The 26,556-nt window shown below is 36.5% G+C and overlaps 3 protein-coding genes across 10 annotated transcripts in view; all 3 read left to right on the forward strand.

The window, feature by feature from the left end:
- LOC124299125 (sodium-dependent neutral amino acid transporter B(0)AT3) overlaps nucleotides 1–26,556 on the forward strand; it is a 521,903-nt gene that overhangs the window by 183,870 nt on the left and 311,477 nt on the right. The gene's annotated exons all lie outside the window — the stretch shown is intronic.
- Nucleotides 4,105–8,037, forward strand: LOC124299126 (uncharacterized). Its single transcript, XM_046752088.1, has 2 exons — nucleotides 4,105–4,297; nucleotides 5,941–8,037. Exon 2 carries the CDS (start codon nucleotides 5,977–5,979, stop codon nucleotides 8,026–8,028), a length of 2,052 nt encoding a protein of 683 aa, XP_046608044.1. The 5' UTR covers nucleotides 4,105–4,297; nucleotides 5,941–5,976; the 3' UTR covers nucleotides 8,029–8,037.
- LOC124299127 (uncharacterized) lies at nucleotides 8,053–15,999 on the forward strand. Of its 8 annotated transcripts, none has more exons than XM_046752093.1 (12): nucleotides 8,056–8,423; nucleotides 8,939–9,159; nucleotides 10,301–10,336; nucleotides 10,616–10,882; nucleotides 10,998–11,060; nucleotides 12,021–12,125; nucleotides 12,295–12,369; nucleotides 12,682–12,786; nucleotides 13,040–13,072; nucleotides 13,160–13,383; nucleotides 14,366–14,525; nucleotides 15,194–15,999. In XM_046752093.1, exons 2-12 carry the CDS (start codon nucleotides 8,943–8,945, stop codon nucleotides 15,232–15,234), a joined length of 1,326 nt encoding a protein of 441 aa, XP_046608049.1. In that variant the 5' UTR covers nucleotides 8,056–8,423; nucleotides 8,939–8,942; the 3' UTR covers nucleotides 15,235–15,999. The 8 variants fall into 8 exon arrangements, with proteins under 8 accessions (XP_046608052.1, XP_046608053.1, XP_046608049.1 ...); XM_046752089.1 differs by having other exon boundaries at nucleotides 8,061–8,423; nucleotides 15,213–15,997; XM_046752096.1 differs by lacking the exon at nucleotides 14,366–14,525 and having other exon boundaries at nucleotides 8,053–8,423; nucleotides 15,213–15,999.

Consider the following 26,556-nt stretch of genomic DNA (forward strand, 5'->3'; position numbering starts at 1 on the left):
CAACAACCGGCGACACCACAGTGGTGTTATGAGCACAGTATCGCTCGGGGTCTGTGACAACACTTTAGTGTCTTTAGCTTTCTGCTGGTGTTTTGTTTCGGTAACAATAAGTTACACAAGTTATCAAAGAGATTAGTAAAACTTAACAATTTATAATCTCCCGATAATGTCAAGAACGGCCGGCGACAAGTCAAGTGATCCGAATAAGCGCTGCCGGCGCCAGGCGAATAAATATTTACGAATCGTGCGGACGGCAAAGTGTTAATTGAAAAGAAACTCTAGATCCCACTTCTGACACCAATGTAACGTACTTTGACGTTACGGAAAATAAATATGGATCCGCGAATTTAATCATCAAGTCAAAAGAAATCAAGAGCGTGAATAAAATGTTGTGAAAATGCTTCAATGCAACATATGTGTTTCTCGTTTAAAGTCTGAAACAAGACTGTTTTTACAATAATGTTGGTTGACGCAGCAACCTTCTTCTTTTGAAAGACATAAGAGGTTTATAAACGTCTTTTATCTATGCTGACTACTAGATCATTAAAGAGGGGGCAAAACGGGTGATTTCACCCTTTGTAACAATACTTTAAAATCGAACCCAACAACGTTCTCCGAGCTTTAAAAAGTATCGAGCCGTGACTTTTGACTTTTGTTTGACTTTCCTCGATCGGGACTGCGTGCAGTCCTGACATTTCTTGCTTGGGGTGAAGGATGGATTCTAATTTTCTCATTCGAGACAATGAGCAGGCGTGACATATCTCGTTCGGGACAACGCGTGGTCGAGAATCTACTGGAATCAATACGTTGTAAATTCAAAAGTGAACATAGAACATCCTGTGGTTGTCGTAAAGCTGGACTTGAATGCTCCGTAATATGTGAACATCACAGTGGAGAACTATTCACAAGCATCGTGCAGTTGCAAACAATTATCGCAGAGAAAGATGACTGCAATAAATCGAAATCGCTTTTGATTGAGTGCAACGGAGCTTCGACTGACGATTCAGAAACAGAGGAAGATGTTGACTGAGCAAGTTGCGATATCAATGAAGACGACATAGATGACATCAATAAGCCTGGCCCATCGACAAGAAAGCCAAAACGTGTATAAATTATCATCAGTTCATAGAAATCAGCTTTCTATCTCGTGTAATTTTAGTATCGTAAAATCATGCGGAAAAATAATTGATCTGAATTTAATACTCCACAAGTTTTATTCGAACACTTTATTGATAAAATAAAGAGAGCGGTACAATTGACAATAAACATTCGCAAGCATGAATTAATGGCTCATTTTTTGACTTCAGCTTTTACCTTTACAGCTACCTACCGTAGGAACCGAGATATCCAGAATTATCTGTTTTTTACGTTAGCGGATGAAGCACCAAAATCCCATGCATATACTTGCACGAATAGACTTGTGAATTTTGCAAAGAAATGAACAAATAATTGAAATGAGGAAAATTGATGGGTCGAGCTAAAAACAAGAGACTTTTTCTCGAAGTATCTCGAAGGATCCCAGGCAGCACACTTGCTTCATTCACGTAGCTGCCTGATCACAATGAAAAAGTCAATGATACATCTGGTTTTTTACATAACTGATATGTCATATGTGCCCTACAAGGTACGTTGACCTCACTGTAACGTAACTGCTACGTGAAAATTTGATGTAAAATCCACAGAACAGATGTTACGTAACATTTAGGTCTCTAAGCATTCGTCTTTGTGTGGTCCAAAGAATTGATATATCTGTTACGTAATGACGTGTACATAAATAAAATATATCGCCGTTAACATTACCGATATGTATCAACGGATCTATTCTAGTGTGTTTCAAAGTATTTGTATCCTCGTTACATAATTCGTTTTATGTAACGATTATAGACCATTGCGAACGTATTTCATATGTTCCAGCGGATCTTTTTTTGTGTGTTTCATAGAATTGATATCCTTATTACATAATTATGTTTACGTGAGCAAAATCTGCAACGTAATTATATATATGTATATATGCGCATGGTAGTAGTCTGAATGAAATTTCATACAGTCGGTAAACACTGACTACATAGGTATAACGCCTTTTAAGGTAGCTAAAAGGGAATCGCCTGTGGACACCGAGAACTATAACAGCATTCAGCATTCGAAAATTTTTGATTCCTGCTTGAATTTCGAGAGTTTCTGTCATACTGCGGCGTGCCTATCGAATCGCAATCTAAGGATGAAGAATGCAAAACAGTGACTGCAGTATTCGAAACCGTATACATATCGACGGGCCCTAATGAAAAAGAGCCAACTCGCTAGGCTGGTTAGAAAAGAGCCAACTCGCCGGGCTGGTTAGAAAACCTCGCCAGGCTGGTTAGAAAAGAGCCAACATTTCGGCGAGATAGCTATTTTCCAACCGCCCGACGAGTTGGCTCTTTTCTAACCAGCCCGGCGAGTTGGCTCTTTTTCATTAGGACCCGTCACCGGCGATACGTACGAGTATACCGGTGGTCCTAAAATGGTGTATAGTATAGTAAGTCCATAGCGGTGCGCTGTACATAAAAAATTGGACTGGAAAAGTACAAGTGAAATTGTCAGACGCATGGGAACGAAGTTGTAATGTAATATGAGGCCCCACCTTTATTTTTTACTTTACGTTATTTTTCATTGCTTTATTTTTATCACATTAGATTACAACTGCGTTATATGACTTCGTCCCTATATGTGTCTGAGAACAATTCCACTTGTTGCTTTCTATCCCAGCTTTTCGTGTGGAACACCGCTACGGGTTTACTATACTGTAATCGTATTTTTTACCACTCTAACCTCAAAATCGCGACTTCGTCTCGATCTCTATAATAGGCTTTCGTGATAAAACATACGAGTCGAAAGTCGTATGGATAAAGTTTTTTGACTCGTGCGTTACAGCACTCGCCTTCGGTTCGTGCCGAAAACCTCACGTCTCGTCAAACCCTACTGAAAATCGAATCTCGGCATGGGATCTAATGTGCGATTTTATATGAGATATCATACGAACCTAAATAAGATCTCATATAGTCTCACATAAGATCTCAATAACGAATTTGAACACAGGAACTGAGTGAGATCTCATATGAAATGTCGTGTGAATTTTATATCAGATATTCTCATATCACATCTCACCGTACGAAAAAAACCTATGTAATGTAAACCTGTGTATAATTGTCAAAGAAATTAATAAAAAAGGGGGTTATTGTATGGAGAATGTCAACTTTCTTGGCTTTCATGCTATTCTTGAAATGTAAAATTGGATCTGCTATGAAAGTTAGTCGTTCATTTACACAACCACACCGATTTAATTTATTTTTAATCCTCAGCAGCAATCATCCAATATGTACGTAAAATAACACATATCATACAAGCAGTGCCATAGCTGAGTGGCTAGGTAACAGATTGTGGAACTAGACGGCCCTGGGTTCAATTCCCGTGCGTGTGTAAATTTTTTTTTTTCAGCAAAATTGGGTGCAATCATGCATTACGTAGCACATAGTGAGGTCATTTTCTCCATATTTGACAATTATACGTAGGTTTATATTACACAGGTTTTTTCCGTACCGTGAGATGTGATATGAGATCTGATACAAAACTCACACGACGTTTCATCAGATTTCATTCGGTTCCTGTGTTCAAATTCGTTATTGAGATCTTATAAGAGCTGATATGAGATCTCATTTAAGCCAATATGAGGTCTTATGTGAGCTCGTATGATATCTCATATAAAATCGCACATTAGATCCCATGCCGAGATTTTCAGTAGGGAAAAGACTTATGCATACTCGTTATGTACTAATACGATAATATAATATTTGATATTGCGCGCCAAGCGGATATCGGAACCGAACGTAAGGATGAGAATGCAAAACAGTGACTGTATTAATATATGTAATCGTAATATATATCCGAGTATTTTTATTCTAGCAAAATTCTCGATGTAATATTTGGTCGCACATTTTCATACAGTGTTTCACCTATCAAACGAAACACAGGCATAGTATAATTAATAATACTAAAGCCATTATTGTATATAGTCGTAGTCAATAAGTGTGACTTCCGCTTCCGACAGCCATATTGTCATCATCAACTCGGCTTGCAGCATGGCTTGCAGGCATCATGGGAGACGTCTTCCCCGCGCCCGCCTTAGACGGTGTGATCCGCGGCCATCTGATGTCGTATCAAAATATAATTAACTAAATATGTATTATTCCACCCAGTGTCATACAAGTAACAACATACAAGTGAAGTAGTGTTATGTGTACAAGACTTGAGCCAGTATCAGGTAAGTGCACATTTTACCCAAATTCATTCAAACTTCTGCTGCGCGTCTTTGGCATGACTTGTTGCGTCACTGCCGTGCGAACTTCTTTACGAAACTGGTAGCCCGTGCATTGAACTTCTCCTGAGTAAGATAAAAAATGCAATTCTTTCCACAAAATTTGCTCTCGATTATTTTCTTTCGCCACCTCATGATTATCAGTGTAGCACGTTTCATTGCCAACTCCCGCTGCCCACTGCTACATTCGGTTTCATCATCCTAGCATCCAGCTATTCGATAAGGAGTTTTATGACCAGCCACGCAAATAGCTACCAACCAAAATAGAACAGTAACGGTAAAACAGTAAACATTTAAAAAAAATAGAGGTGACTAATATACTCATTTAGTTATTTTCGAATTTCTGGAAACAAGCACCCTCATTGAAACTCTAACACTTTGCCCTTGTCTTCACTTATCTGAATGACATGGCCAGCAAGTTTACATGAAGCTGAAGTTAGCGGCCACTTCTTTTGAAGAGAATAATACGGTACAGTTAAATATGTTTACGGTACTAGAAAAGTGTTAAATTTTCTTGAGATTTGCCTGGAAACCCCCTTGCGTAGGGGATTGGCGAATGGCGTGCACTACTTTCCACGCGGTAGTGGAATGACTGCGAGTTAGTGCATAGATATAATCTGCATGGCGTAGCGTCAACAGTTTTGAATCTAGTTGCAAATCGTCCTGTGAGTCAATGGCGTTGCAAGGCAACTGTCTTGAAGTAAGATAAAAACTGACGATGAGAATTATAGTGGAAATACACCAGCTTCCAGAGAGGGTTTAGTAATCAACATTAGTGCACTTGGTGGACTAACTTGGGCTACTAGCTTCAGCTTCATCAAGTTTACAAAGGTGCAAATTAAAAAAGGCTTTGCTTCTTTGGTTTATTGAGATCTGATTTATATTTAATGAAATATTTGTGCTTTCTCGATCCGAATATTTTGTACAAATAAGATAACAATTTTTGTTGCCACATTGCTGTGAATGCAAGGTATATTTGTGAACCATGGACTATGTCTGATCCACTAACTGCCTCTTATTTCCTTGATACGTAAATAAAAAGGATAAGGATTGCGAACTCAGGGTGTCTAGTGCTCAGGGAGTCTAGTGCTCAGGGAACATCTTTAAACAAGAAATTGATAGGCAATTTCATGTTCATGGAGGTTTCAGGAAATTCCCAGAAATTCGAGTTATTTCTGGAATTTCGGATTTTTTTCTCTATCTAATATGATTTTTTACCCTGGTTTTGTCAACACCATATAATGCAAACATTTAATTTTGATAGTATTTTATTTAGCCACTGTGGCAAATCTGCTCTTCTTAACTGATGGCATTATTGAATACAGTGCTATATTTGTGCGCCATGTGAGTTCGATTTACTCATCTACATTACACAATCTAGTCATTTAAGTAGTAGAAGTGGTGTTTTTATTCAGAAAAAACCCTTATAAATCAGTGAAAAATTTGGAATTTTCAGAGAATTTTATATTTCTCAGTCACTGGACACCCTGTACACTGGACCAGAGTCCTTAGTTCACAAGTATAACCTTAATAAATTGACCGATAGTAATGCCTGAATGTCACAAAGAACCCTTATCTTTTATTTACAGATTATATGTGTGTGTATATTGTATATACTCATTGAGATGCCTAAGGTATTGAAAGATTCTCGGTATGTGACGAGAAGGCAACGAAGACGTCAAATTAAAGAAGAGTATCGGAAACTCTGTAATACCAATGACAATTCATCGATTCCTCGCCATATCCCAGCAACAGTTTGTACTTGTACAGATACAAAGTCTAATACAGCTGAGTTCAACAATGGTGGCATTACTGCAGACGTACAGCTTGATCCAATAGATTCCAACAATATTGCCTTAAGTGAACCTATTCACGAAAACCTCAATGATAATGTCAACTTTAGTGACAGTAGTGGTGGTAGCTTGCCTCAAAAATGCAAGCCGGACCCTAACATTGATAAATCAGACTTACGGAATGATCTTCGAAACTGGGTTGTTAATTGTTGCATCAATCATAGCAATGTTAATGCTTTATTGAAAATTTTAGTTAAACATGGACACGACGTACCTCTAGATGCAAGAACTTTACTTCAAACTCCTCGAAAGCTGGAAATTATTGATATGAGTCCTGGGCATTATTATCATTTTGGTCTAGCGCAAGGTTTAGTAAGAAGTGTTGCCAAGTATTATTCAACTGAAAATTGTCCGAAAGAATTACAAATCAACATTAATGTCGATGGACTTCCCTTGACAAAAAGTTCAGGCAGCCAATTTTGGCCTATACTAGCATCTATCGAAACAGATTTTTACACCGAACCCTTCATCGTCGGTCTATATCATGGTAATGAGAAGCCTCATGATAGTAATGAATTTATGAAGTACTTCACCGAAGAGTGTGATAGGATCATTGATGCAGGTTTGAGTATAGGTAATAAAACAGTTCCCATTAAAATTAATGCATTTGTTTCCGATACACCTGCGAAATGTTTCATTACTGGAACCAAAGGGCATAACGCTTATTTTGGCTGTGGGAAATGTGTGCAGGAAGGAGAATTCATTGATAATCGAGTGACATACCCTGAGACAACAGCAAGATTACGAACTAACGAATCATTTAGACTGAAAACCAATGAAGAGCATCACAAAAAAACATCTATCCTTGAAAACTTATTTATCGACATGATATTAGATTTTCCAATAGATTATATGCACTTGGTCTGTTTAGGTGTAATGAAAAAACTGTTACAGTTTTGGATCAAAGGAAACAAAGATGTTAGAATGACAAATTTTCACCGTAAACGAGCGTCAGATCTATTACTATCATTAAATAAATCCATATCAAAAGAATTTTCGAGAAAGGCAAGACCTTTGGAGGAAGTAGATCGGTTCAAGGCTACTGAACTACGACAGTTGTTATTATATACTGGACCAATAGTATTTCTCGATAATTTGCCGAGTGACAAATACAATCATTTCCTATGCTTGAGCGTTGCGATTCGAATTTTAGCGAGCCCTGAATACCACATAAAATTGAACGATTATGCCAGACAACTGCTACAGTATTTTGTTGAATCTTTTCCATTACTCTATGGTCACCAGCATGTGTCATACAACGTGCATAATTTGATACACCTTTGTAATGATGTAAAGTTGAAAGGGCCTCTAGATAAATTTAGTGCGTTTAAATTTGAAAATTATATGCAAAAAATTAAAAAGTTATTAATAACATCCAGCAAGCCTTTAGCACAACTTATAAAACGTCATCAAGAAGAATGTAAAATCAACGTCCAATCTGAAAAATTTGAATATCCAATCATAAAATATGCAAACATTGAAGAGACCAGTAATGGCAAAAAAAACATTCAATCTATTCGGTATCGTGATTTTTTTATAAGTACAAAAATTCCTGACAATTGCTGTTGCTTAAAAGATGGTGCAATTATCGAAGTATCGAGAATTCATCTCGAAAATAAAATAATATATCTAACAGGTCAGAAATTTTTAAACCCGAAATCATTCTTCAAAATACCATGTGAATCTTCAAAAATTGGAATACAACTTGTTGATAGACAGCATCAACTTGTGAAAGTTTGCATTTCCAACATTAAATTGAAATGTCTAAAATTCAAATTAACCGATAGTGAAAATGTGGTCACTCCATTGTTGCATCATTCATAACACGTAAAGTAATTATAAATATCATAGTAAAAACACAACGTCATTCTTAAATTCACGATTTATCTATTTTAAATTTCCCGCTTAGTCCCGCGTGTCACAAATGTTCGCGCTCTCGCTTTTTCTACAGATTTCCGGGCTGGCTGGTGGCCATATTGTTTTATTACGCATTTCGGTCGTAGCTCCCACGTGTCCAAGTATTGAAGTTTCGCATTAAATAATTTAATTACTTGAAATACATAGATCGATTGATCTCGATTAGTGTTATTGCGTCCAGTGCAGTCAGTGCAGTTAGTGTTGTACGCAGTCATTACGTCATTCTCACGATATATTCGGACTTCAATAATCAACCGACTGATCAGAATTGGTTCTGCCGGTTACATCTACACAATCTATAGGTAATTTTATTTGAATATTTTCCTATATAAATCGAATATCTTTTTTCATCGATGCGTCTATTTACACGGTTCCGTGATCCTATTTAAGTCACGTAAACGGGCACGTAACCTAAGTAGAGTTACGCTAAATCTAACCTAAAAATTCACAAGTTATGCTTTGCGGGTGACAGACACCGGCATCGTGGCTTCTATCGCGCGCGCGTGTATTTTCGACATCAAAGATTTCGAACTCATTTTAACCTCTTCTGCATGATATTTTACTCAGATGTAAAACTTACACGTGAATTGCGCGACTGATTGTGAGTGTCCCTCAACCATGTGGATAGCCGCCTCGTTTTGGGATGCTCGAAATTTACGTATACAAATTTTTGCAATTCTGTACATAACCGTCCAACATGCGATAGCCAGACACAAGCCGCAAAATATACGTAGTTGGTGATCGCTTTATCGCTGTTAATTATGATTAGACGAACACGCTATGATAATTCATCAACTGTCCTCTTTTTCCATTCAAGAAACATGCCGTTGCCCTACGCTGTTGTATCTTTTTCAAATGATGATTCTGACGATGAACAAGTGACATCTGAGGTCCCGAGTTGTTGGTTAACTCCCAACAATACAAAATGCTGGTGGCCTAAGACAAAAAACATAAGTGCATTCATGGTTAAAAAAGTATTGCCCGATACTGAAGATCCTAAGTGGGAATTGTACGACGTCATATTCGAAAACTATTTTGGTAAAGTTTCTATTTATTTATTGTCTTGAGCAATGATCAAGATAGGCAAAAATCTGTCGATTAATTATATCACAGTCGATGTTTTAAATTATATCATCGTAAACTTGCTCGATTTAACAGTATTGTTGCGAATACAAGTCAAGGTTTTTTCATGGTGGATGTGCTCGAAAAACTTCTACTTTACTTATATGCTGGTTTTCTTTAGAAGGTATATACAGAAAATAGTTGCTTAAATGAAGCCTTGTATTCACAAAAATACAGATGATTATCAGGTCATGCGTAGTTGGGTAATAGTTAGAAAAATTTCCTGAATACCATACCAATAAACATTAATATTAATTTTAATGTATTATGTGTTTAGTATTTGCATTATTAGTACATATTTCCGATACCGTAGTTGTTTTACTACCTGAAGTTCTGAATCTTCATTTGAACGAAAATTTAAAGAATTTACCATGTTATTTTGTCAGCCAAAATTCGGGAAAAATTGAAACCTGATTTCAACAGTAGAGTTTAATTTTTTGACACTTCAAGTTTCAATTTATGGAAAATTTTAGTAAAAACCAGCCTAGTATATAAACCTGTTGCAATTTTCGTTTTAATAAAGGTTTGGAATTTCAGGCATGTAGCTTTTATTCCATGAGAGTATTAATATTGTATATTATTAGTCCAATGAATCTGAAGATATTGCCTTCAGGTCACACATTTGATTGGGTGAAGAGCTACAGCTTGTTAATTATAAACAGCAGGTGTCTATAAGACCTGGAAATCTGGAAAAGCTGGAAATGTCAGGGAATTTGTACTGTCTGGAAAACTCAGGGAATCTTGTCTCATTTCACTAAGTCGGGAATTTTTTTCGAGTCTTCCAACCTTTTAAATCTCAAATTCAACGCCTCAAACATCAAAATTTGTTATCACGCTTCCCAATGCATGTCTTCACAGTCATGGGAAATTGATAATATTATTATAAAAGTACAGCACTATTTTCAGATAGGTCTCTAACTGAAGTAGCACTGTCATGATCTACTAATACTTTCGATTGCCTGTGACTAAACAAATGTTACATGCAAAACAATGGTCAGGGAAAAAAATTAATTTGGTACTGAAACACCTAGAAAAGTCAGGCAATTTCTGATTTCAGATTTGATGGCAACCCTGATTAACAGCAGAGATAGTGGTATTTACATGATCAGATAAAGTAAACAAACATATAATTATTTGGACATTTACCAATAGCTTGAGAGTCCCAATAACCATATGTTTTTTATCAACTGGATTGGTCAAAAACGTCAAGTTACTAGGACTGTCCAGCATTAGGTTCATGTCTAATGATTGGTTCATTTACCTTATTTGCCGTGATTTTCAGACTCGTTTCTTTAAAGAGAATTAATGACCAATATATTTTCAATTTTCGTTTTGTTCTCAATTTATGAATATATTTTTTGTTTACATGCAGAGAGTTTGGAAAAAGCCAGAAAAAAAGCTGAGAGTATTTCATCAAGTGATGAACAAAATATACCAGATAGAAAACGGATTCAAAGAAAAAAGAAATCTATGTCACAAAAAAAAATTATTGGAAATTCAGACAGCGAACAAGAAATGTCATGCAGAAACATGCTTAAAAAAATTCCTGATCTACCACATAATTACGTCACTAACAACAGCATGCAGTTCGATATTGAAAATATTCCTGTTATTTATGAAGAGACCGATGAACCAAAAGGTATATAAATCCAAAGTCATGCAGACAAATATTCATCTTCGTACATACAATGAACACATGATCAGGACTAGTGTAATTTGTCCCATTCTACATTTGTTTTTCTAATCCATTTCAGGTTATCCATTAACACAAACTAACATGACTTTTGACTGTCAGGCACCCACATCAAAGAAATCAGGTACACATTTTTGTATACAACAATTATTCAACACGACTGTGGTTTATGAATGACGTGACAAACACGTAGAAAATGATCAAAATTTGGAGTGTTCTAAATAAAATCGCCACTTGTAATTTATAATGATCATTATATTGGTAGAAATTATTCTCATGTGCTTTTGAGCCTTTGATGATGTTCATGGGTACTCTACATTGAAATAGGCGAACCCATAATTTTGTCATTGAAAGATTTTGTTGCGTAAATCAGTTTTGAAGCTAAAAAGTTATATGAAAATTTATGTGCTGTTATATTAAAAGTCACAAACTGAAAGTCACGAGTTTTTTGTATTTTGATAATTATATACGTAGTTTATTATAACATCTTGTATTAATTTGCTCACAATGTTCAAAAAATTAATTCATAAGAAAAAAAGAATCTACATTTTTTTTTCTCATCATCTTTTCTGTGTCCTTCAATCTTTGTATAACAAAAATTTGAATAATTTATTGAAATTTGAAACTTTCCGGAATTGATTATTGCCCGCGAGAATATATGTTTATATGAGATATGTTTTCCAATAAAAATTTCCTGAATCAGAAGATACATAGCTAAAGTATCCAGCATCTTGGAAGCTCGAGAGCCCATGACTTTGATGCCTGAAATAGATTAGTCTCCTGGTATTTATATTTCGAAAATTACTAGTAAATGAGTATTCCAGAAATGGCTTTCTTAAATGAGCTAAGACCTGGTACACTATTGCATTTGAAAAGTGAACATACTGTTTAAACAGCAATTAATTAAAATCAAGATTGTACAAGTTTCTGGTAATAGTATAGCCCCCCCAGTGCACTTCCAATTTTTGGCATTATCATCTATCATATTACTGCAGTTTTACTATAATTAATGTAACTTGATGAGTAATCAAAATACTTCTGAGATACGTGTAGTGATTAAGTTGACTGATGACTTTCATTCTAGACTCCATTTCAATTAGAACACTGAATTGCAGTCCAGTAAAGACGTTTTGTGCGTTTACAATGACATCATCAACCGATAAGCCTCACGAAACATTAACACAAAATGGTAATTTCTTTCATTCTACTTACAATTATAGTGTTCGTTATCGATTTTGTAGAAGCAATAAGTTACGTATCAAGCTCAGTTGTGAGCAAATAATCGTGCATACACAATGCACTTTATACGTTTCTCACACTTGCGTATTCTCATGTTCATATATACTCTTTATTGTCAGATTCACTTAAAACCACACGCAACGTCCCAAAAGTGTTATCGCAGCAAGTACTTACCAAAGCTCCAATTGAAACAGGTGATGTCAACTACATAATATCATGGCATGATATTTCTTGGTCTAAAACACCTTTAAAAAAATCCCTGTAGTCTGTATTAGTTTGTCAATTCGAAAAAGTTTTTGGGGGTTCGAGGCATTTTGCGTTTATATAGTTAGATTGTACCTGTTGGGTACTTTTCAGGTCCTTTTCCTTCTCTTTACTTGGAACACGCCTAGAAGCCGTAGGCCTTGAATCACACAAAAACTTTTTCTTGCCCTTTTACGAAAATACTGCCTTTGTAGCATGTATTTCATAAAACTGCATAAAAATATCGATATTTTTATCTACAGAGCAGAGATTACTTGTAGCACCAAGTTCATCACTACCAGTATATGATGCAATAACTACCTCTTTGCCATTGTACACATCTAACAGATCAGATGCGTATACACAAGGTACCTACATTTGTGACCATCTCATTGTCAGTATAGCACCGAGACTGTAACTACAAAAGAAGAATTAATGTAGTTGTAAACTGTATGTGTATACGACTGTCAGTGCCACCAAACTTGTGATTCAGAACTAGTTTTGGAAAATTGGCATATCTGTTAACAATAACATGAGGTTGATTTCCCTGTAGTTAAATCTCGGTGCCATCATTCTGACATTTCTAAATTTGTTCTAATATTTCATTATGGTATTTTATAGATAGGTCCGAGTCTTTGGTACGAATTATTGAAGGTTTGTATTATCCTCTACGTAATGAATTAGTGGTCAGATATGACAGTCTTATTGAGTAGCAGAATAATCAATCGTATTTTCCTACAGATAATTTTAATAAATTATTCAAAAAAGTTGCTGAAATAGCAGTAGAGGTAAAATCTTTGACAGCAAGTTTGAATAAATTACAAACAAGATTTCATGATGACACCGACACCCCTGCAAGTGCTGAACTGCTCATGATCACAGATTCGTTACCATTTCCTACAATTGATAAACTGAAGGACTTTGAATACCAATTGGAAATAAATGCTACCCTAAAATCTAGTGTGGTGAGTACTTGAATAGTGTTACTCTTGTTAGCTCGAAAATTTGATATTGGAATGACAGTAGAACCCTTGAGTTTATGGTAGCTCAAATCGAGAACGATTCTTTAGGAAGGTCTTAGATTAGAAGACTCAATGTTTGAGAGAAACAATGTCAAGAAGCTAACCGTTTCTATTATGTATTAAATTTGTACAAACGTTATCAATGTGGTAGCAGTTATAAATCCCACTGGATTTAAGAACTCGCAGCCCATTACCCAAGAAACACAGAATAATATCAACTCATAAAGTGAAAGTCAGTACACAGCTTCAGCTGAACGAAAACGTTGTGAAGCCACAGACCGGACGTGAAATATCTGTCTGAAGTTTTGATGGATCGAACTTGATCCGCAATTCAAATTTTCGTTGACTTAAAATACCAAAAACAAACAGCTAATTCAGATTAATTGTTAATCCCAAGTCCACGGTTTCATTCCTGCAAACAATTGTCTAAATTAAGTTCTTTGCTTTTCGACATTTTGCATTAGCGAGAATTTGAGAATAATAAGTTTGATCGACCAAAATTTCGGAAACATGGTGAAATCATTTTTGCCTCCTAATTAGGTAATTGAAACAGCTCTTATTTGATTAAATCAATTGGCTTCTTGAAATTTTCTTACTGTATATTTTGATTTTCAATTTTCAGAAGAAAGCAACTATTATGACAAAGTACGGCCATTTTGGATCATGCTATGTATAAAATTACGTGTTATATGTATTCGTTGCACTTTTTGCTATTGATTTTCTCCCTACATTGAAGCGTAAAACAATTTGAGAAATTTCATGATAATTTCTTACGTCTGTTTAGAGGTTTTTTTTCTCAGAATATATGCGAAAATGAAATCCCAAAATTATATAAGTATGAAGAATGTACGAACTAATTTATTCTTCAATTTTCTTGAATTTTATGTCATAGAATTGATTTGTTGACCATTTTGAATAACCGTAGGGATCATATTTCAAACGAATTGGAGGTAGCGGAGCAAAAGATACTACATTGCGTATTCTTCGAAGAGTTTTCTCAAATGCAGTGGCTCAGAATTGTTCCTGGTTGGGCCTACGTGATAATTTTTCAGTCCAAAATTTGGCTATAATAAAGATCACCAAAGGTATTAATTATCAACAATCAAGTAATAATCAATTCATATGATAAGAATCTTAAGATTGAACCTCAGGCAATTTTTTTTGCCACTCATGTACACACATACAATTGAATTTTACGGACAGCATTCTTAGTTATTAGAACTTACATCAAAGTGAAGTACTCATAATCTTGTTGTAATGTTGCTGTGCATGAAGTAGCACTGGATAGCTAGTGAGTGCCGAAAATTATCACAGAGATGAAACGATATTACAAGTGTGTCAATAGCGGCCAATTGCACATTGCACTAGTTTTCAGATTTTTATGTCTCTATAAACAAATTTTTCTTTACATTCAGCAAGGTTAGAGATTGTGTTACGTTATTTCATTTCAATGCGATCTGGGAAGTAATTTCTGCACAAAAAATTCGGTAGAGAATTTAGTTCGCTAAATTACGTATATTGGGATAGTGGCAAGGGGCGAGAAAAAAATCGCATGATGTTGAGTCTTAATTATGTATGTAAGTACAATATATGCTAGCAATAGTTATTGCTATTGCAATTAATCTTTGCGATACCACTAAAGTCTTCTTCACTTTGTAATGCCATTGCAGAAAAATTTCACCGCGAAGTGGATTTATCCAATGTAATTCATCTGATTCAGACTCGGAATGTTCCTTTCCCTTATAAAAATTAGATCTATTTTTATTTCCTAGATGCAGTAATGGTGAATTATAACATGACGGACAAAGAATTTGAAGAAACTTGCAGTGAGTGGTTCCGTCAAGGAAAACAAAGATTTATCAGAGAAGAGAAGGCGAAGGCCAAAGCACGAGCATAGAGGAAGCACGAGCAATCGCACAAGTTCATACTGTAAATTAACCACAGTTCAACGAATTGGAGTCAATCTTATATTTAATTTCAATTTATTCTTGTTTTACAACTTACATCTGTACTGGCTCAAGTTAATTCATGATACTCACCTACAAACTGCAATTCATATAGATTTTTAAGTTCATTTGATAGCTTTCATACCTTCATATATCTTAATCTTAAATAGTTTGAAGCTAATTTCATACCTCGAATGTTTACGGTGCAGTAGTTTCACATCAAAACCACAATTGTATCATGTTTACCATGTACTTTGTGGTTTTGTAGTAAAACTCCATACTAACAGTATAAATATTGTCCCACTTTCCGGTGATGTGAGCAACATATTCGACATGGAGTTGGATAGAAAAATTATAAACAAACTACACGGAAAAATGATATAACGGTAGTTACCTTGCGAAGCCACTATATATAGCCTATACGTTCATTTTGAATTTACGTATTTTTGAAAGGATTCCAATTCTTGTTTTATCGCGAAATATAATACCATATAATACAGCCACAAGTTACATTACAGGCACATCAGTGTTGACTTGATTCCACATAGGTTATCTATGTACCTAAGTAATTTTTTGTTTAGTTCCGTATACGTTTCATAACGTAAAAGTCAGATACTGGTTGCAGTATTACTCTTTTTAAATGTTCATTATCATATGATATGTAAAGTACAAAATACCCTGGTGGGAATTTCTACGAATTTCTAGGGAAATTGGAACAGTTTTCATTGAAAATTATTGTTTTTTTTTTTTTGTAGTTTATCAACAAATTGTAGATCCCGTGGTTCATTTGAAAAATTGTAGATTTTTGTAGTGATTCAGAAAACCTCGTTTTTGTCAATCAAATTGGAAAGAACTATAATTTTTTTTATAAAAACCTAAACTTTAATTTTCCTTGAAATTCGGACTGATTAAATTTTCAGTTACGTTCTTATGGCAATTTTTTTATTTACTTTTTCCTATGGGCCGTTCGAGTCCTCAGCGCTTATTATAGATTGTGATTGATATCTACTATAGTACCTAAATATTGTTACTTGTGTGATACTACGGGTGAAATTGTGAGATTCTTATGATCTCCAAGAACCATGTTAAGTAGTGTGTACTTATTTCTCGCTGTAACACGTTGAATTTTGATATTCTATTACCTGTATTATATTAAGCAAAATACGTATAACGGTATTGTATACCCGTTTCCCTATTGTCACTTGTATGACACTACATCTTGATTTTCTAGATTCTAGTACCTTTGTTATTTTGTTATATTACTCATTTCTAGCTGGTTACTTTTATGACACATGGTATTTCGATATTCTGGGTGGTAATAAATAATCTTTTCCATATATATCCTCGTATTTATGTGCTTTTTTTAAGCAGCGTGCACGTGCGCATAAAATGAATCGCCGGATGTTACACGGAGTAACAGATACGTATTAAGTACGTTTATTCAATGGCTCTGATTTGGATGTATTACGCAGCAGTTATGAATCTGAACTGTCACTACTATATACAACTGCGCTGGATGCAAAAAATAAGAACATAAATGATACATAACGGACTTGCAAGGGCATGAATCTCATCCATATCTGTGATATCTTTGATACGTATCTCTGTTCTGTACCTGTTACGTAGCTGCCATAATGGTTTGTGGCGGACATAATAGAGTACATGTACGGTACATGTAGAGCACATGTGATGTAGCTGTGATTTCGGAAGGAACAAGATTCAAGTATTTGTTACGTTACTGGTATATGAATGTGCTGCCTGGGATATTACTTCCAATTAGCCACGAATTCTACATTAAAGTGCTCACGTGATAATATGTTTTGTCTTTATTGGCGACAAGAGAAGGTTACGACCTTATGTTCAAAGAATGATGAAAACAATGATTCGCACACTATTGAAGAAGACTACTCGAATAACCTTAGCTTTAGATGTGTGGATCATCGAGACTAAGACTCGTCAAATGTAATCGATCAGTGATGAGTTATATCGGGATCAGATCTTCACCTCAGTATCAAAAGGGTTGTTGATCTCGAGCCGATGGTAATGAGCCACTTTATGAATTTGGCATTTGTGCAAATGTGTCGAAAATTTATTGTTCAAAAATGTTCATTTAGTTCGCTTATGATTCAATTATAGTATTAAAATGATTGAATTCTTATCAATTGTGAATGGTAGAATAATTGATTGTTATTATTGGAACTTAATATAATGCGATTCTGTTGAGTGATATTATTCTTGAATATCAAGGTCGTGAACAAAAACACACGTTTTTTTGTGTTAACGTTTCAGCCCGGATGGGAGCCCTCCTCAGAACAATTTATTTCAGAACATCTGTCACTAACAGAAATTTGGAAATAATGTAAAACTTAGTTATAACAAAATTAAATGTGAAAGGTTGAGGTAATAAGCAGAGTTGTTTGTGCTAATATGAATGAGACGAATTACCTGATGATGAACTGACACTTTCAAATAACGAAGAAAAGGAACCAACTAGTATGTGGTGAATGCGTGTTAGAATAACCGAGTAAAACACGAACGTTCATTTTTAAAAAAAACTACGACCGCGATACGAAACTCCCAAGCATTCATCCTGGTTGTTAATTGAATAAAAACACGCAACGACCGTTTTAGGTTTTGAGTCTGGAGCACTTTTGAACGTGTGGAGCGTCCAGTGTGTAGTGGGGAAAAACCGATATCAGTCATTATCAGAGCAAGCACAGAGTCAACGGGTTCAATAGAAATCAGAAAATGTTAAGACGGTAAAATAGAGAGCAACCTCACTCGGTAATAGATAGTTACGATCGGTGTATCACAGAGGTGTAAATAGTACTCAGATGTTTAATATCTTGTCTTCGATTAACAGAATTGGGATGTGCAACAATATTGCACATTTCTAACAATAACCTATTCTAATACAATGGTTCAACGTCTTTAATGCTGGCTCGACAATAATTGAATGAATGATCAAATTCGATGGCATGTCTAGTCAGTGCAGTATAAACATCCTCACGTTCATGGATATTGCGTTTATGTTCAGTTATCCTGGTGTCCAGTTGCCTACTTGTGTGACCTATGTAGGACATGTTGCATTGGTTGCCGGGAATTTCATAGACTACACAAGAACGCATACACGGGGGTACAAGGTCCTTACCAGAGTCAAACATAGAGGATAGGTCATGTGCACTTTTTCCCACAAATTGGATTTTATACTCAGAGAATATGCTGTTGAGTGACTGAAACAAACCCGCAACGTATGGGATAGTGACAAAATTTTTTTGAATAACTTGTGCACCAGATGCATCATTGTTGTTGTTAGAACTGATCGATGACAAAATGGAATCGTATTTAACCTGTATATGTTTGTTGAGCGAACAAATTGAATAGTCGTTCTTACGTAGTACCTGATGAATCAAGGACATATTTTTGTGCCGAAATTCCCTACTTGAAAGTCGAATCGCTCTATCAACCAAACAATAAATCGTTCCAATTTTGTAAAATCGGGGATGGTGAGAATGAAAATTGAAGTACCTTTGTGACCAGGTAACCTTATGGAACCAGTCACTTTTGATGAGCTGGTTACCACTGACGATTGGAACATCCGAAAAGCTAATTCAATGATTACACTCTATTTCAAAGGTGAATTTTAATCTCGGATGGAATTGGTTGAGGACAGATAGCATTTCGTCAACTTTATCAGAAGGGACCGCTGTGATTATGTCATCTACATATCTGAAATAGAAAGGAGGCTTGAAGTCCGGTTTTTTAAGACAATATTGTTCGAGTTCATCCAAAACCATATCCGACAAAATTGGAGAGAGAGGCGAGCCCATCGGTAAACTATAAGTTTGAGCATAGTTGTTCCGATTGAATTTAAAAATGGCAGCCTTAAAACAGATGTGTAATGCTTTTATGAGTTGATTGAGCGGGACAGAAATCTTGTCCACCAACTGATGCCAACGCTGCTTCACCACGTTGATTGCTGGATCTTGTGGAACATTGGTGAACAATGGCACAACATCCAGCGAAACCAACACATGATCAGGTGGGAGACGAAAGTTCGTGATAGCTTTAACTAGAGCAAAACTGTCTCTGACACGTGACAGAGGAAGGACAAGGTTATTACCAATCCATTTACTAAGGAAGCGAGCTAGAGTGATGGTAGGACTGTCAGTGAAAGAAGCTATAATTCTTACCAGTGTATCCCGCTTATGAATTTCAGGTAGCCCGTAGGCTCCAGGTGGAAAACAATCAGTTTTTGAAATTTGCCGTCTAAGTTGGTCAGAAATAAGTTTACTTTTGGACCAATCCATTGTTAATTTTTTAACTTCCCGTAGAATTACCTGTCGAGGGTGTGTTTTTGACACACGACACTAAAAATTGGAATCGGTTTTCAATGCTCACAAGCCTTCTCACATTAACAAGCTAGCTAATATTATTGAGAACAAAGAAAGACCTACTTCTAATCCAATCGACTCGACCTTTGAAAATTGGATTGTGAACCGTAGTAATACGGAAATTCCTATCAATGTTGCTGATGTGCTATAAATGGGACCCAAGTATGGCATTCCTTCTGAGTCCCATCGCATTCCAACCAACAAACTTATCTCTGATTTTGAATCCAAAATCTCTTTTATTCCCTCTGACCCCCGTAATATGGCTCGGCTAGATTTTACAAACGCCTTAAAAAAGTTCATCAACACCTCTTTTCTCATTCACGTTGACAAGAATATCCTTGACAAGATCAAAGAAACTAAAATCTTTCATAAACATAACCAGGATTTACTTTTCTTGAAGGCAGACAAGGGCAACACGACTGTTGTTATGAACAATCAAATGTATGAGGAAAAAATGTTGCATCAACTCTCTAACAACAACACCTACAGAGTTGTTAGATATGATCTTACTTGTACCCTGCAACGGGAAGTTAAAAAATTAGCAATGGATTGGTCCAAAAGTAAACTTATTTCTGACCAACTCAGACGGCAAATTTCAAAAACTGATTGGTTTCCACCTGGAGCCTACGGGCTACCTGAAATTCATAAACGGGATACACTGGTAAGAATTATAGCTTCTTTCACTGACAGTCCTACCATCAATCTAGCTCGCTTCCTTAGTAAATGGATTGGTAACAACCTTGTCCCTCCTCTGTCACGTGTCAGAGACAGTTTTGCTCTAGTTAAAGCTATCATGAACTTTCGTCTCCCACCTGATCATGTGTTGGTTTTGCTGGATGTTGTGCCATTGTTTACCAATGTTCCACAAGATCCAGCAATCAACGTGGTGAAGCAGCGTTGGCATCAGTTGGTGGACAAGATTTCTGTCCCACTCAATGAACTCATAAAAGCATTACACATCTGTTTTAAGGCTGCCATTTTTAAATTTAATCGGAACAACTATGCTCAAACTTATAGTTTACCGATGGGCTCGCCTCTCTCTCCAATTTTGTCGGATATGGTTTTGGATGAACTCGAACAATATTGTCTTAACAAACCGGACTTCAAGCCTCCTTTCTTTTTCAGACATGTAGATGACATAATCACAGCGGTGCCTTCTGATAAAGTTGACGAAATCCTATCTGTCCTTAACCAATTCCATCCGAGATTAAAATTCACCTTTGAAATAGAGTGTAATCATTGAATTAGCTTTTCGGATGTTCCGATCGTCAGTGGTAACCAGCTCATCAAAAGTGACTGGTTCCATAAGGTTACCTGGTCACAAAGTTACTTCAATTTTCATTCTCACCATCCCCGATCTTACAAAATTGGAACGATTTATTGTTTGGTTGCTAGAGCGATTCGACTTTCAAGTAGGGAATTTCGTCACAAAAATAAGTCCTTGATTCATCAGGTACTACGTAAGAACGACTATTCAATTTGTTCGCTCAACAAACATATACAGGTTAAATACGATTCCATTTTGTCATCGATCAGTTCTAACAACAACAATGATGCATCTGGTGCACAAGTTATTCAAAAAAATTTTGTTACCATCGCATACGTTGCGGGTTTGTTTCAGTCACTCAACAGCATATTCTCTGAGTATAAAATCCAATTTGTGGGAAAAAGTGCACATGATCTATCCTCTATGTTTGACTCTGGTAAGGACCTTGTACCCCCGTGTATGCGTTCTTGTGTAGTCTATAAAATTCCCGGCAACCAATGCAACATGTCCTACGTAGGTCAAACAGGTAGGCAACTGGACACCAGGATAACTGAACATAAACGCAATATCCATGAACGTGAGGATGTTTATACTGCACTGACTAGACATGCCATCGAATTTGATCATTTATTCAATTATTGTCAAGCCAGCATTATAGACGTTGAACCATTGTATTAGAATGAGTTATTGTTAGAAATGTGCAATATTGTTGCTTATCCCAATTCTGTTAATCGAAGACAAGATATTAAACATCTGATCACTATTTACACCTCTGTGATACACCGATCGTAACTATCTATTACCGTCTGAGCTTGCTCTCGATTTGACCGTCTTCACAATTTCTGATTTCTATTTAACCCGTTGACTCTGTGCTTGCTTGATAATGACTGATATCGGTCTCCCCCCACTACACACCGGACGTTCCACACGTTCAAAAATGCTCCAGACTCAAAGCCTAAAACGGTCGTTGTGTGTTTTTATTCAATTGACAACCAGGATGAATGCTTGGGAGTTTCGTATCGCTGTCGTAGTGTTTTTTAAAAATGAACATTTGTGTTTTACTTGGTTATTCTAACACGCATTCACCACACACTAGTTGGTTCCTTTTCTTCGTTACTCGAAAGTGTCAGTTTATCATCAGGTAATTCCTCTTATTCATATTAGCACAATCATCCCTGCTTATTACCCAAACCTCTCACATTTAATTTAATTATAACGAAGTTGTACATTATTTTAAAATTTTCGTTTGTGACAGATGTTCTGAAATAAATTGTTCTGAGGAGGGCCCCCATCCGGACTGAAACTTTAATACAAAAAAAAAGTGGTTTTTTTGTTCACGACCTTGATATCCAAGAATAATATTACTCAACAATTCACCCAGGTCAAGAAAAATCGTCTTCATTAAGCGATTCTGTTGACCAAGGCTTAATCTTCCGTAATAAACTTGAAGAATCTTACAGTGTTTTTTCATGGAACGACAAGAAATAGTGAAGAACGGTGAAGTTGAAAATCAAGCGATAGTGAATTTTTTCAGTCGACAGTTCAAATCGAAACGCTTGATGTTAACGAGAAACCTTGAGACTTCAGACCGGTCACAACTAAGATTTCTCACAGTTATTCTACTCAAAAGGACTAACTCACATCCCCGTCCACGCACCCCGTGATTCGACAGACGAAAGACGTGGCTTCTTGGGTCAAAGGATCCAGAAGCCTGCAACTGCAACTAAGTTCTATAAATGGGCGTTGTAATGAGCCAATGAAATGTGAGTGGGACCCTTTGACGAAGATCTAGGTCGAGTCCTACGCTGAAGCATGATTTGGTGTTCTGAGGGTTTTCAGTCTCAGTAATTGTTTAACTAGAATAAAGCAAACGATACCTTATTGTTATTTTCATACTTCCGTCCATACTGCTTATTAAGTAACCTATTTGAAATGCTTATAGTATGGGCGGTTTGTAATAATTCTTGATGAAAAATTTGGATTATTCTTGGAGGGCCTTTCAGGTGGAGCTGTTTATACCTGACTCAGCATTTCTTAGCTCAGCTCTTAGTAGCGGTTAATCTAATCGTTTATAAAACCCGGTACTGGAGAATGTTGTCGGTTTGTACGTGACTTTTGCTGGACGGGGTGAAAATGGTTGTTATATGAATATGAGAATGAAATAATGTATCATGCGATAAAAGTCGCTCAAGCGGCTAACGAAAGATCTCACATTACTATTTTCAGTAAAACAGAATTTTGAAAAGGTATCATCACCAAAATGTTCTGCCAAATTTAAGTTTACTCAGACGACTGGGACTATTAAAGCATTTTCGCGACTGATGATGATCTCAGACTTAAGCTTATCAGCTTACTACAGTCACGTACAGCACGCTTCCAGATCCATATTCAGCTGGTCGTGTTCTGAAGCAACTGCTCATCGACGAAGGTGACAAATTTTCACTCGCCGTGGAACCTTTTTAAAAAAGCAGCTTCTTCGACGACATCAGCGGCTATATGCTTATCGTTGAAGATATAAATTTGAAAAACTAGTAAATTCGAAAAATTAACGACGGAGCCAGGAATCGAACCTGGTATCTAGCGATGCTTTACCGGAGCCTTACTCCACTAGACCACCTAGCCGCCCTGACTCTGATGTCGTTAATTCCTCTCATCACCAGTAAGATCAAATTTGTTTTCTTGTGCTGTTGTATGTGTGAATATAAAGTGTTCTTCTTCTTCGAGCACAACTGTAAGAATGTCTGTAAGTGTGTTTACATTTTGGAATCTTACGCTTCTGATGCGAGGCCCGTAAGACAGTCAATGACCGTCTAATAATTGAAATGCGGATATGCATTATCAATATTAACATTAATCACGAGGTCTTTTCATTGTTGAAGATATAAATTTGAAAAACTGGTAAATTCGAAAAATTAACGACGGATTGATTAATGTTAATATTGATGATGCACATCCGCATTTCAATTATTAGACGGTCATTGACTGTCTTACGGGCCTCGCATCAGAAGCGTAAGATTCCAAAATGTAAACACACTTACAGACATTCTTACAGTTGTGCTCGAAGAGAAAGAACACTTTATATTCACACATACAACAGCACAAGAAAACAAATTTGAACTTACTGGTGATGAGAGGAATTAACGACATCAGAGTCAGGGCGGCTAGGTGGTCTAGTGGAGTAAGGCTCCGGTAAAGCATCGCTAGATACCAGGTTCGATTCCTGGCTCCGTCGTTAATTTTTCGAATTTACCAGTTTTTCAAATTTATATTTTCAACAGTGAAAAGGCCTCGTGATTAATGTTGATATTGATAATGCATATCCGCATTTCAATTATTAGACGGTCATTGACTGTCTTACGGGCCTCGCATCAGAAGCGTAAGATTCCAAAATGTAAACACACTTACAGACATTCTTACAGTTGTGCTCGAAGAAGAAGAACACTTTATATTTACACATACAACAGCACAAGAAAACAAATTTGAACTTACTGGTGATGAGAGGAATTAACGACATCAGAGTCAGGGCGGCTAGGTGGTCTAGTGGAGTAAGGCTCCGGTAAAGCATCGCTAGATACCAGGTTCGATTCCTGGCTCCGTCGTTAATTTTTCGAATTTACCAGTTTTTCAAATTTATATCTTCAACAATGAAAAGGCCTCGTGATTAATGTTAATATTGATAATGCATATCCGCATTTAAATTATTAGACGGTCATTGACTGTCTTACGGGCTTCGCATCAGAAGCGTAAGATTCCAAAATGTAAACACACTTACAGACATTCTTACAGTTGTGCTCGAAGAGGAAGAACACTTTATATTCACATATGCTTATCAGGTTGTCATCCATTAACAAAATGGAAAAGCAATCATTCAGAATTTCTTGAAACCTCAAAACCTCCAAACTCAGAATATTCTGACTTATTCGACGACTCAACCGCAAGGTTTCTGGGACTCTCATAGAATCAGCAAGCTGATATTCTCGAATTCACAGACATGATTACTCAGCATCTCACCGACACCAAACGCTGAATCACCAAGAGACTACTCAATTATGTAACCCTCTAGGTCTCATTTACCCGATGACTAATCAAGGTGAAGAAACCCATTCAAGATCTCGAGCTTTAAAAAGTGGATTGGGATGTCTCACTTACACCACAACTACCTCATCACTGGAAGACGTTGGGTAGCGAATTACCTCAACTCTCTCAACTCAACACTCCTCGATTGATCAATCTCACTTCAAGTACTTCAGATATCAAAATTCACGGCTTCTCCGATGCTTCTGAAATTGTAATGGTTACTGCGGTATATCTCATGGTACACTTGAGGACAATGGAGCTGAGACGGCTAATTTTTTACACGAGACAGTTATGTTAGCAATGCAGAGAAACCTACAGCGCTATATTCGCTATATTCCAACTCAAACTCAATGAAAATGACATAACCCGTGACTATCGAATCTAACCTCAGAATACCGCGAGGACAACGACTTGTTAGATCGATACATCAGCAAGTCATTATCCCCGTAGTATTCTGAGGTTAGATTCGATAGTCATGGGTTTTGTGATCTGGACCGGATTCCTAATTGGTTCTCACGAAGCGTGTTACTTCTCCAACTGTTGATGTAGTTGTGATAGTAAAAGTAGTATGGTGTACTGAAAAATTGACAGGCATCGTTCGACATAATCAGGAAACTACTTCAGATCACTTGAAACTTGTTTCTATATAAAGGAATAATTCCCCCATGTCAATGTTCATAACTCATTTATGGTCCTAATTATAAGTGAAATGTTTAAATTATCCTTGCAACGTAACAATGAAATTTTTTCAAGGTTGTTTTTCGATCGTATGAAAGGAATCTAGGGGTTTTTCTCTGTGTCAGCGGTCTATAGTGAAAAATATGGAATGACGTTTCATCCCTTCCAGGGGGGGGGGGGGGGGGGGGGGGCTCCTCAGACTAAAATATTTATCAACAACAAAACATTACTGGTACATAGGGAAGTTGCTCAAGAATTTAGATCCGAACATAAGCAGAACAGCGAGAATTTTTTTTTCTTACTCGAGAGAAGTTGAATCTGAGGGAATGGTGAAGCGTAAGCTACATTTACATTTATGTACATTACATTTAATTGAACATGAAACGTTTCGGAGACAATAAGGTTAGCATCGTAGAAAGAATAATCAACGAGAACGCCGAGCCGTCGTCCACAAATATGTATGAGACAGAATATGAGAGTTCTGTGACATAAAATTGCGGCGTACTGACTGAGTAACCTCTATTCCTGCCTTACCGATAGTCAGTATGTTACCCGTGAGGGGTGAGCCTTACCCACGATAGTCTTACCAACGGAAGCGTATCATAGATGGCGCCACTTGTATTTCTGCTCGATTTTCCCGACTGACATTTTAATAATGAGATTTTTGTGCTGTCAGATGAGCAGCCATTTTGAACTTTTCGCCGTTAGATGGCAGACATTTTACCGAAGGAATTGATAACGATAAGAGCATTAA

The sequence above is a fragment of the Neodiprion virginianus genome, chromosome 2 (genome assembly GCF_021901495.1).
Source record: "Neodiprion virginianus isolate iyNeoVirg1 chromosome 2, iyNeoVirg1.1, whole genome shotgun sequence".
Lineage (NCBI taxonomy): Eukaryota > Metazoa > Arthropoda > Insecta > Hymenoptera > Diprionidae > Neodiprion > Neodiprion virginianus.

Bases quoted from the DNA above. Each gene is read 5' to 3' on its own strand.
- LOC124299126 (XM_046752088.1), top strand. From the start codon at position 5,977: ATGCCTAAGGTATTGAAAGATTCTCGGTATGTGACGAGAAGGCAACGA.
- LOC124299127 (XM_046752089.1), top strand. From the start codon at position 8,943: ATGCCGTTGCCCTACGCTGTTGTATCTTTTTCAAATGATGATTCTGAC. The intron at 12,126-12,294 runs GTAATTTCTTTC...CTTTATTGTCAG, and splicing joins CGAAACATTAACACAAAATG to ATTCACTTAAAACCACACGC. The intron at 14,526-15,212 runs GTATTAATTATC...TTTATTTCCTAG, and splicing joins TATAATAAAGATCACCAAAG to ATGCAGTAATGGTGAATTAT.